Source organism: Furipterus horrens, unplaced genomic scaffold (assembly GCF_987537825.1).
Source record: "Furipterus horrens unplaced genomic scaffold, mFurHor1.1.pri manual_scaffold_5, whole genome shotgun sequence".
NCBI lineage: Eukaryota > Metazoa > Chordata > Mammalia > Chiroptera > Furipteridae > Furipterus > Furipterus horrens.
Window position 1 is genome coordinate 179,867,808 of NW_028327175.1, and position 12,223 is coordinate 179,880,030.

The 12,223-nt window shown below is 41.8% G+C and overlaps 1 protein-coding gene across 2 annotated transcripts in view; it reads left to right on the forward strand.

Moving 5' to 3' along the window:
- Window positions 1-2,629: 2,629 nt before the first annotated feature.
- The window catches only part of ABCC2 (ATP binding cassette subfamily C member 2), a 61,987-nt gene continuing 52,393 nt past the window's right edge, over window positions 2,630-12,223 (forward strand). For both annotated transcript variants that reach the window (XM_090278394.1, XM_090278395.1), the window contains exons 1-2: window positions 2,630-3,152; window positions 4,944-5,117. In XM_090278394.1, the coding sequence (XP_090134520.1) occupies window positions 3,120-3,152; window positions 4,944-5,117 (207 nt within the window). In that variant the 5' untranslated portion in view covers window positions 2,630-3,119. The remainder of the gene's footprint in view (window positions 3,153-4,943; window positions 5,118-12,223) is intronic.

Genomic DNA, 12,223 nt, shown 5'->3' on the forward strand with positions numbered 1-12,223 from the left:
TTTTTCCTGTTGTTGGCCAACTGCCACAGAATGAATTCCACCTGGTAGAAATCACCACCAATGCTCAGACAACCAAAATCTTGCATCACTGACACCAGAGGGGAAGAATATTGAATAAATGCCTATCTGAAAAATGACTTGGCTTGTAAGAGCTGAGAAACTGAATCACTATCTATAGCACTCACCAGATGAGCCAGGGAAGGTGAGCTGCAGACCAAAGGGATCTAAGCAGAGACAAGGTACACCTTCAGGCCATCTGCTTCTCTTGGTTCTGATGGTAGGACTCAGGTGGGAAAAATCTTGATAAAATTATCTGGGTTGTTGTGGAGCTCTCTTTGTCTTGAGTCCTGTACCCTGCTTTATATTTTCTTGGGAGATTTAATTCAGCCCTTCTGCCACTGCTTCCCTTGGTAATTCCAAGAATGATTGGGACTGCCTTACTCTCTGTGAAGGTGGAATTGCATTGGAGGGGTTTCTGTCAGCTCTAAGTCTTCCATAGGTGAAAGCTTAGAGGGCCTAGGGGTTTCCTCTCAGCTCTCCTAACTGCTGCTCCCTCCTGTTTTGTAGTATTGTAGTACTAAATTCAGCAGGTGGTGAAGACCAGTGTGACAAAGAGTTGGGGGTAGTGCAGTCTGATTATTTCTGGGGGTCTTGTAAACTCTATTAGGCCAGCCTCACACATAAACCGGAAAGTCATTAGAAGTTAGGCTGGTTTCTCCTGAACCCAATTTGTGGTTGATTTCTCCTCTCTGCTCTGTCGTGGCTCTCTTTTGTGGCTCTCTTCTATCTTATAAAGGTCTTGCTATTTAAGATATTATTTATTTATTTACTTATAGAGAGAGGGGAAGGGAGAGAGAAAGAGAGGGAGAAAAACATTGATCCTTTGCCTCTTGCACAGCCCCAGCTGGGAACTTGGCCCACTGCCCAGGCATGTGCCCTGACTAGGAATTGAACCGGTGACCTATTGGTTCACAGACTGGGGCTCAATCCACTGAGCCACACCAGCCAGAGCAAGGTCTTACCACTTTTGAAGTTTAGTTCAGGGGTTAGCAAACTTTTTCTTTAAAGGTTAAATAGTAAATATTAGGGGCTCTGTGGGCCAAGAGGCTAAATTAAAAAGTTCTTATGGAAAGCCTGTTTATGTTGAATAGTTTTTTTCCCATTTTATAGTTAAAAATGTAAAAACAAGGGTCAGACAAAAACAGAGGTCAGCTGGATTTTGTCCATGAACCAAATCAACCCCTGGTTTGGTTCTTTTAGGATTCTTTCTGCCTTCACTGATAGAGTTTTAAATTTTTATGATTGTCATCTTTATAGCTTGTTTCTGTTGATGTAATCAGAGATCTGTACCAAAGCCAGTGTACTGATATCATGCCTCCATCTGACCCTGGGCATGATTTTATCCCAAGGCCCAAATCATTTGACTCCTGTTATAGGCACCAGAAAAGTGTGGAAGTCCATCTATGGTTATTTCCTCATTGGATGATAACTGAATAAATGTCCTAATAAAATTTATATATCTTTCAATGTTAATAATCCAGAGACTATTCACTGGTACGAGTGGTAAATAGTTTTACTATTTGCAACCAGAGGTAGAGTTATCCTTAGGCCAGGTATTAAGTATACATTAGAATATATATGGGTGTATGCATACATTAAAATATACATTAATTTCTTGTTCATCTCTAGATCCAGTCGGTATATACCCGTAGAACACAAAAGTGGCTTTTTTTTTTAAAGATTTTATATATTTATTTTTAGAGAGAGGTGAAGGGAGGGAGAAAGAGAGGGAGAGAAACATTAATGTGTGGTTGCCTCTCACGTGCCCCCAACTGGGGACCTGGCCCACAACTCAGGCATGTGCCCTGACTGGGAACCGAACTGGTGACCCTTTGGTTCACAGGATGGCACTCAGTCCACTGAGCCATACCAGCCAGGGCCAGAAGTGTTTTTTTGTGTTGATGACCAAAATGGTTACCCATAGTTTTCCAAATGATGGTGTTTGCCCTTAAATATGTTGGCAAGCATGTTTGGACGCTGTTAATTTAGGATGCCCTGTTTTGTTTTGTTTTTTAATACGTCTATTGATTTTAGAGAGGAAGGGAGAAAAACATGTTTGGTTGCCTCCTGTACATACCCTGACTGGGGATTGAATCCCCAACCTTTTGGTGCATGGGACACCATTCCAACCGAGCTACACTGGCAAAAGCTAGGATGACCTGGTTTAATTCAATTGATTGATTGATTGATTGATTGATTTTAAAAGAACACTTGCTTTACTAGGGGAAGGGGGTAATGAGGAGTTGTTGTCTAATGGTTATTGAGTTTCAGTTTTGCAAGACGAGAAAGTTCTGGAGATTGGTTGCACAACAAGGGGAATATATTTAGTACTGGTTAGGACGGTAAGATTTACATCATTTTTTTTTTTTTTTTAGCACATACAAAAATTTGCTTTAAAAATATTATTACATAAATAATAGCTGATAATTATAGAAAAAACAGAAAATCAGACAAGCAAAAAGGAAAGTAAAAATCACCTACAATTCTACAGCTAAAATTAACATTGTGTTGCATAAATGTGTAGATTCACATTGAATATGCTATTTCATAACCTGACTTTTTCAACGTTTACACTATTTTAAGCCATATTTTAAGTTCTATGTTTTAGGATACTCCATATTTCTATGAATTCTAAGGCTTTAAACAGAAGTGAAACTGCACGTTTAGGGGTGCATACCCCTCCACCAAGGCTTCTCGCCTTAGATCGTGTGTCCTCCCCCACTCCTGATGTGTCAGTTGGCTCTGCAGGCATCTTTCAGTGGTTCCTTTTAGATATGCCTGCACCTAGATAGGTTTCTGGTACTTGGGGAACTGGTGAATGTACTTGTCCTGAGTCTCCTCAGTCACGTGTCTATCCACTGGGATCATGCAAACACACCTTTCAGCAAGGTTAACAATTAAATTGTTGAGATGAAAGGTCAGGAGACCTGCCTTGAATTGGAACATCAGAATGGGAGACGACACATTGCTACTCACCTTCCACCTTCTCTGAGGAAAAGAGTCAATAAGAAACAAGAGTCATACGGGGGAGTCTTCATTTCAGAAGAGCTTCAGGAATCATGCTGGAGAAGTTCTGCAACTCTACTTTTTGGGTAAGAAATTACACTTATCCTCTTCTCAAACTCAGAACAAGCAGTAGATTAGCTTACAGTGGCCACCAATAAGATCCAGAGAAGTTAGATATGCAGTTGGTTTAAAGCTCAGAGTATTTTTTAAATAAAAGGATGTCATAATATCTCCAGAGGATATTCTAACTGGAAGAAGTAATTATTTATTTTATAACAAATGTTTATTGTGTATCCCAGACTCTTTTTCTTGGATAAGCTATCTACAAAATTGCCTCTCTGAAGAGAAATAGGGAGATGGCTTCCAATTTCATCCATGTTAGGAGTGGGAATTGAGTAATTTGTGAGGTAGGGGGAAGAAGAGAAGGTCCGGGATTGAGTCCTGTTGAGAAATGTTAATGCTAAAACAGTAATGCTTTGTTCTAGAGGAACTGGCAATTAGTGATATGGATTGGAAGTTGAGTCCAGGGATACAATAATGGGCATCATAAACACCAAGACGAATTCTTGAAACATTAGAGCAGAGAATTTCAAGATATACAGGGTGAGCAACAAAATCAAATTGTTTAGTGGAAAGGGAGAATGAGAAGGAACCTTGCATTTAGTGATTCTGTGGGTGTAGTCTACACATTCCTAGCATCAGCATTAGAATTACCTAGATTGCTAAATAGTTTAAATATCTTAGATAAGAAGTCTTTTTAATTCTAAAGTTGATTAACCTCAAGGAGAGATAAGAAGAGCAGAAATGAGGTAGCAGAGCACAGGGGAGCACTTCCCCATCTTAGAATGTCCCTGGGCCCCAAGGCCCTCAAGGCCAAGAAATATATTCTCTAGGAAGGTAGAGCTTGATAGGCCAACCCTTGAGAATTCTCTCTGAGAATTATCTGGCAGATCATCTTGGTCAGGGCACCTCAACCTTCTCTTTAAGGAATCTACGCAGTCACACAAAACAATTTAAAAATATTTATCAGGAGAGAAAAAGCTACCCTCACATGGCTCAGATATAAAAACTAGTGCCCCCCACCCCCCATCGCAACTCACAAAACACTCCTCTTTATTACAGAACGCAGACTAGTACAGAACTTACCGGGAATAAGCCTTCTGTTGATTAGTGTCACCGCCACTTCTGTGCTGAAGGCCCCCTTGGGTTCTGACATAAGCCCTTGGGAGTCTAAATGTCAGAGTATGTTTAAGCATGCTGCCTGCCTTTTTAAAAAATTCTCACTGGAGGAAATGTTTATTGATTTTGGAGAGAGAGAGGACAGGGGAGAGAGAGAGAAAGAGAAAGAGAAACATGGATGTGAGAGAGAAACATGTGCCCTGACCAGGGATCAAATCTGCAACCTTTTGGTGTACAGGACGGCGTTCTAACCAACTGAGCCAACCAACTGAGCCACCTGGCCAGGGCTGCCTGCAGTGAGTTCATTCAGTGCTGAAAACTAGAATAAGATGTTTTTATATCACAAGGAACTATGCTCCCCTCTGGATTAGGGAACTGTCCCTCTTCTTTCGGCCCTTTGGCAAATACAGTGGTGAAGTTTAGTCAGAATAACTGGTAGGGAAATTTGCTTAGAATCCCAGGAAGAAAGGTCTTTAGAGGTTGAATTGGCCAAAAAGTCACTAAACATCATTAAATGATAAATTTACATCAATGGAAATGAATAGAAAAATATAGCTAGTTAAAGGGTCAGGCTGGATGTAGATATAGAACTGAGTTAAAATTGTTTGGAAATGGGTTGGAGGTGGAGGGTATGGACTATGGCTCTCTTCTGTCTTCACAAACATGTAACCAGCAATCCTTACATTTTGGTCCCTCAGAATTCCTCATTGCTGGACAGCCCGGAGGCGGACCTGCCACTTTGTTTTGAGCAAACTGTTCTGGTGTGGATTCCCTTGGGCTTCCTTTGGCTCCTGGCCCCTTGGCAGCTTCTCCGTGTGTATAGATCCAGGACCAAAAGATCTTCTATAACCAAACTCTACCTTGTTAAGCAGGTATGGAAACCCCACTATTTTCTGACTAATCCCTTGGTGCACGATAGAGACATTTTCCTGGTGGCTAAAGTGTCTTTTCTGTCTTTAACCAGCTTTCCCAGGTGCTGATCTCTCAGGTAGAGCCATATCCTGAGTATCCCTCCCTCCACCTGCCCTATACCTCGCTAGTCCCTTGCTAGATTTCTTAAACAAGGTGACTTTGATTTTTGCAAAAGAATAGTGACTCAGAAATGTTATGGATAGTGAACACCCTAAACACCAATAATGGGTACTCAATCAAATACGTAGGTACGTATTGTCTTTTCAGTATTTGAAAAATGAACACAGGTTTTCCTATCTCTAAGCTGTTTTAATATATCAGGAGGCTGTAATTCAGTTGGCACCTATCATGAGGTGAAAATGGACTATGTAATGTGTCCTCTGCATCATTCAGGCCATCTCTCCAAACTTGGATCTGAAATGGGGCTTTCATTCTTCCACAACTTCCATAAGTCTAGATGACCACTCACAGTGGAGGGAGAAAGGGTGAGGGCTGTACAGTGACATGCCTGAGTGAAGAAACAATGGGAAGAGCAGGGCCCGAAGGAGAGAGCCCAGGAGGAATGAGGGGAGTAGCCCTTCAGCAAGCTTCACTGACTAATGTAGAGAGTCTTGTGGTAAATAAAAAACCCTCAATTGATGTTACTACCTCAGGAGATTAACCATCTGCTTCTTTCCACTAGGATTTTTCCTCCTATCCATCTGATCTTTACAGAGGGTTTTATTTGATTTATTTTTTTAAAGTTGCAAATAGAGGCTACTTTTTTAAAAAGTATATGTTTGTTGATTATGCTATTACAGTTGTCCCAATTTTCGCCCCTTGCCCCCCTCTGCCTGGTACTCCTACTTCCCTCCAGCAATCTCCTCCCCTTAGTTCATGTCCATGGGTCATGCATATAAGTTCTTTGGCTTCTCCATTTCCTATATTATTCTTAACATCCGCCTGTCTATTTTATACCTACCAATTGTTCTTCTTAATCCTTGCACCTCTTCCCGACTTCTCCTCCTTCCCCCTCCCTGCTGATAATCCTCCAAATGATCTCCATGTCAATGGTTCTGTTCCTGTTCTAGTTGTTGCTTAGTTTGTTTTTGTTTTGTTCTTAGATTCAGTTGTTGGCAGTTATGAGTTTGTTGTCATTTTACTGTTCATAGTTTTGCTCTTCTTTTTCTTAAATAAGTCCCTTTAACATTTCATATAATAATGGCTCAGTTATGATGAACTCCTTCAGCTTTACCTTGTCTGGGAAGCACTTTACCTGCCCTTCCATACTAAATGATAGCCTTGCTGGATAGAGTAGTCTTGGTTGTAGGCCCTTGCTTTTCACCACTTTGAGTGCTTCCTGCCAGTCCCTTCTTGCCTGCAAAGTTTCTTTTGAGAAATCAGCTGACAGTCTTATGGGAACTCCTTTGCAGGTAACTCCTTGCTTTTCTCTAGCTGCTTTTAAGATTCTCTTTTTATCTTTAACTTTTGACATTTTAATTAAGATGTGTCTTGGTGTGGTTCTCTTTGGTTCCTCCTTGTTTAGGACTCTCTGTGCTTCCTGGACTTGTATGTCTATTTCCTTTACCAAATTAGGGAAGGTTCCTTTTATTATTTTTTCAAATAAGTTTTGAATTTCTTGCTCTTTCTCTTCTCTTCCTGGCATCTTTATGATTCGGATGTTGACACTTTTGTAGATGTCCCAGAGTTGTCTTATTCTCTCTTCATTTAAAAAAAATTATTTTTTCATTTTTTTCTGGTTGATTCTTTATTTCTTCCTTATGTTCCAAATTGTTGCTTCGAACCCCAGCTGCCACTTTCTTCCCTTCACTGTTGGTTTCCTGTGGATTTTTCTTTATTTCACTTAGTGCAGCCTTCATTTCTTCTCTTATGTGCTTGCCTTACTCAGTGAGTTCTCTGAGTATCCCTATAATCAGCATTTTGAATTCTTCCTCTGATAGGTTGGCTATCTCTATTTTGTTTAACTCTTTTTCTAGGGTTTTGTTCTGTTCTTTCATCTGAGCCATATTTCTTTGTCTCCTCAATTTGGCAGCCTCCCTGTGTTTGTTTCTGTATATTAGGTAGAGCTGCTTTTACTTTCTTTCTTGGTGCACCTGTTACATTGTATGGGGAAGAGTCTTATGTGATTGCCAAGGTGGGGCAACCTGCTTCACTGCTTTGTGGCTCTGTACATGGGGGAGGGATTGGAGAGGGGACAATGCCACTACCTGGCTGCTGGAGGCTTACTCAGTGCTCACCCCATTTCTATTTATTTCACCCACTTCCTGTATATGAGTGGCACCCCTCTAGCTGTTGCCCTGGTGGTGGTTCCCAGAGTGCATGGGTTTGTGTATGTTATAGCACCATGTGGGCCCCTTAAATGGACTCTTCTGAGAGACTAGCAGTTTCTTCTGCCACCCCAACCCCTACTGGTTTTTACAGCCAGAAGTTATGAGGCTTTAGTTTCCTGGCACTGGAACCCTGGCCTGGAGCTGGGCTGGCTCACTCCCCAGGTATCCCTTCCAGTTTTTATCTACCACATGTGAATGTGGGCCCACTTGTTCTTCCAGCCACTGCCTCACAGCTACCACCTCGCTGCTGCCAAACCATGTCCTGTCTGCCCTGGCTCCCAGCTCTACCACTCCTACGCATCTGGATGAATATGACTTCTTTAATTCCTTGATTGTCAGACTTCCATACAGTTTGATTTTCTGGAAGTTCTGGGTGTTTATTATTTTGAGATTAGTTGTGATCCTTCTTCTGGTTGTGCAATTTTGACTGGAAGTTCTTCCACGGGGTTTTAGAAAGGGGAGTTAGACACAGAGTTCTGTGAACATACACACCAATGACCAGGCTACCTGCACTCAGAAAGGAAGGAAGAAAGGAACTTGGTCAAAGGAAGTGGGATTTGCATTGACACTCTGAGATGGGGCTGGTGGGGGTTTTGTGGGGCTCTGGATAGGGAAAGAACCATGTCTGAGAACTGTGGGCAAGGTCACTGTCTGCTCTGTTGACTTGAGTGCTCAGGATAGGGCCTAGCCCTCAGTAGGCACTTATTGAATGCTGGTATTAAACACACTCTAGAAATAGGAGTTGAGGCAAGAGTGTTTTAGACTATTAACATTGAACAACATGCTTCAATACCCTTGGGAATGAGTCAGAGCTTTGGTCAAAGTCAACATGTGAGCAAGGGAGTATCTCAAAAGGAGTCACTCAGACATGTTTATATCTTTCCACAATGCCAGGTTTATTATGGGAGATCTCCCCAGTAAGCCAATAAAGTCATACACAAGTTGCACACAGAGAGGGGGAGCTTATGTGATAGAAATGAGCAGAGCGAGCATCTAGTGTGAAGTCTCTATCACTAGTGGTATCTGCAGGTGGAAAGACAGGTGTCAGTCTCAAGCCAGGTGACTGTAGTGGCAGCATGCATCTGACGAAGTTGAAGTCTGGCAGATCTCTGGCCACAGCCTGTGCCACAGCCAAGTTTGGTCATTGATGGGGTGATAAGAGCTCTGAGTTCTTATAGCCCACGAGGGGTGGAGGTCCCACTCACACTGGTGTGCAGATGGAGTCCTTATCCAAGTGTTCAGACTTGTGGTTTGGAGCATTCTGGGCCCCTCCTAAGGATGTTCCTTTATACCCCATTACCTCAGTCTTGTCATAGCAATTAACAGAACTGTCATGGCTGACTGTGATTGCATACTAGGTTGTTGAAGGTGTCCAAAAAGTACAGTCAGTCAGGTCTGGAGCATCCAAGAAAGGCCTGGGTAATGAGTAAATCAGTATCCTGTCCTAATCATGGCTATTAATTAACTTTTAAAAAACAGCTTTCTTGAAATGTAATTCATGTTACCAAGCAATTCTCCCATTTAAAAACAATTCCATTTTTAAAATATATTTATAGATAGGGGCATCCATCACCCCAGTCAATTTTAGAACATTTTCATTCCCTCATAAAGAAACCCCTTATCTCCTCATTCCCTTTAGCTCTAAGTAACCACTAATCTACTTTCTGTCTCTATAGTTACCCTGTTTTAGACATTTCATATGAGTGAAATTGTATGTGGTCTTTTATGGTTGGCTTCTTTTACTTAGCATAAGGTTTTCAAGGTTCACCTATGTTGTAACATTTATCAGTACTTCATTCCTTTTTAAAAAATATTTTATTTATTTATTTTTAGAGAGAGGAGAAGGGAGTAGGAAGGAGAAGGAGACAAATGTTGATGTGAGAGAGAAACATCTAGCAGTTGCCTCTCATATGCACCCCAACCAGGGATGAACCTGTAACCCAAGCATGTGCCCCTGAATGGAAATCGAACCGGCGAACTGTATGATGCCCAACCCACTGAGCCACACCAGTAAGGGCTCCATTTTTTTTTTTTAATCCTCACCCACGGATATGTTTATTGATTTTAGAGAGAGAAGGGGAGAAAACGAGAGAGAGAGAGGGAGGAAAGAGGGGAGGAACATCAATGTGAGATGGAAACATGGGTTGGTTGCATCCCATATGTGCCCCAACCAGGAATCAAACCTAGGTATGGACCCTGACTGAGATTAAACCCATAACCTTTTGCTGTATGGGATGATGCTCTAACCTACTGAGCCACCTGGCCAGGGCAGTACTACATTCCTTTTTATGGCTGACTAATAGTCCACTTTATAAATATATCACATTTTGTTTAACTGTTATAAACTCAAATTGTTACAGAACCCCTGGGCTGCTCCAGTTGAAAACAAACCCATGGGCTCTTTAGTTAGGGGCCCGATTGCCCGCCGCCAAAATTATAACTCTCAATACCAGAGTTTGGTGAAAAGAAAAAGAATTGTTTATTTAACAGTTACATAGATTTAGTTATTTGCGGATTTCTGTTGTTAAGTCTTATGCTCTTTAAAACACCCACAAACACATATCCTTGCCTCCCCCCCTTCCAAACCAAGCTAGTTTTAGTAAAGTCACAGAAACCGTTTCCCTACTTTCCAAACACAGTTCAGCTTTACCAGCAGCTGCCAGTCACTCAAATCTGATTGGGGAGGTCCTTTCTGTGCTGTGGTGCCCTCCAGCTCTCAATGCAGAACCGCCTGGGTTCTCAGCCTCCTTGTAAACTGCCTTCTTCCTGCAAACCGCGCGGATCTCCTCTGCTTCTCAAAACCACATGGCGAGAGCCTCTTAAAGCAGTCTGAAGACCCCTTCTCCAAGCCACATGGAGAAGGCCCCGTCACCAAGCCACGTGGAGGGAGCACACGAGAGAGCGAGAGAGCCCGAGAGCTAGAGTGAGAGCCCGAGTCAGAGCGCCAGAGCGAGAGCCAGAGTGCCAGTGAGAGCCAGAGCCCGAACGAGAGCTTGAGAGAGTCTCAGAGCAAGAGTCTCAGAGAGAGAGCACGAGCGAGAGCCAGAGAGAGAGTCCGAGAGAGTCCGAGTCTAAAATGTCTGCAGCTGCTTATATATCCCTGACTGCGTCATCTGACGCAGTGGGCGTTGCAAACAGTTCTGACCATTCACAGGTCCTTACGTAGGCTCTGTGTGCTTTCCATACCATCCCCTGGTTCAAGACTCCTCCCATCTGCCTGAGGCTTTGGATGCATTAAATCCATTTGCATAAGAAAGACAGTAGCCACCAGCCTCAGGCATGTGGAGGCATTCCAAAAGCTGCTTCCTTCTCCCCATCCCCCAGCTGCAAGCTCTGGGGATTTTTGGACTCCCCTGTTTCTGTAACAAAATCTCTGTGGAGAAAAAGAAAAGCAATGTATTAACTTTTTCCCCCGTAGTGAATAATCCACTCATCCTTGCTCATAGCCTCAGGAGCTCCATTTATCACTTATACTTTACCCTTTTGCTCTCTACCATGAGAGTGACAAACACAGATTAGCTTTCTCTTAAGAAGTTCAAATTAATTAGTCTCTTTTCTGAAAAAGTCAGAAATAAAAGTCCTCACCAAGTTAAACTTCACCTCTTCCATGAGAACCTTCTTCTTAACTCACTTCTCAACTTTATTTTATTTTGTTTTGTTTTTATTCATCTGCTTCCTCTTCTACCTGCCTTCGGGCTATTTGTTCCTCTCTCAGTCTCCTGAGTAGTTGTTACTGCCATTCTTGTTTCATTACTAATGCAGTGTTCACCTCATCTGAACTAAGTCCATTTGCTTGACCAAGCTGGTAAGAGACGGCAAATTTATTTGTTTAAAGATGCATCCTTACCAAACGGACCTGAAGCACAGTAGATAACTGAATGTATTGGATTACAAAATGAATGAATGAATCAATCAATCAATCAATGAGTGAGTGAATGAATCCATGACTGAATGAATGAGTGAGTGAATAAATTCATAGTCTAGGGGAACAAAAGAGGAATCTGATCCTGGAGGTTGTGGACGTGCTGAGTTGCAAGAAAGATGTGCAGCCAAAGTGAGTGTGTTGTTTAGCCAGTGAGACGCGGGAATCATCTTCAAATATTTGCAGAAGTGTAACATAGAAGATTGCCTTGCTCATTCTGAAAAGTTTCAGAGAATAAGATCAAGGTAAGTGGGTGGAGGTTGTTCTAGGGAAGTGGACTTTGGCTAATATACAAAAGAACTTTCTAATAATAATAACTGCCTGGTAATAGAATGGACTGTTGTGGGATACGGTCCCTGAAACTTTTGTCTGCCAGGGAAGTAGTGGAAGTTGACACTCTCTGCAACGGGTAGAAGATTCATCCAGAGTACCTTGTCATTCAGGAAGGGCAGGTAAAAGGAAGACTGTGAAGAGATGGAGAGATATCAAATATGGCCAAGCCACTCTCCTTTCTTTTTTAATACCAATGTGATTCTATCTCCTTAGGAAATTTAGTTTAGTAAACATGTGCCTTTGAAATTCCTCCAATAAATCAGAGATCAAGGGCAAAGGCTATTAAGGACTTGGTAATCATTAAACAACCACAAGATTTCCCTGATCCTAAATAAGCAAAGTGTGTTTATGTTTCTGATTATAAAAATAATACGTGGTTATTGTAGAAAGTTTGGGAAATAGGAAGAAAATTAAATCTATTGACAGTTATATCACTCTGATATACTCTTGTTAACATTTTGGTATATTCTCTTCCATTTTC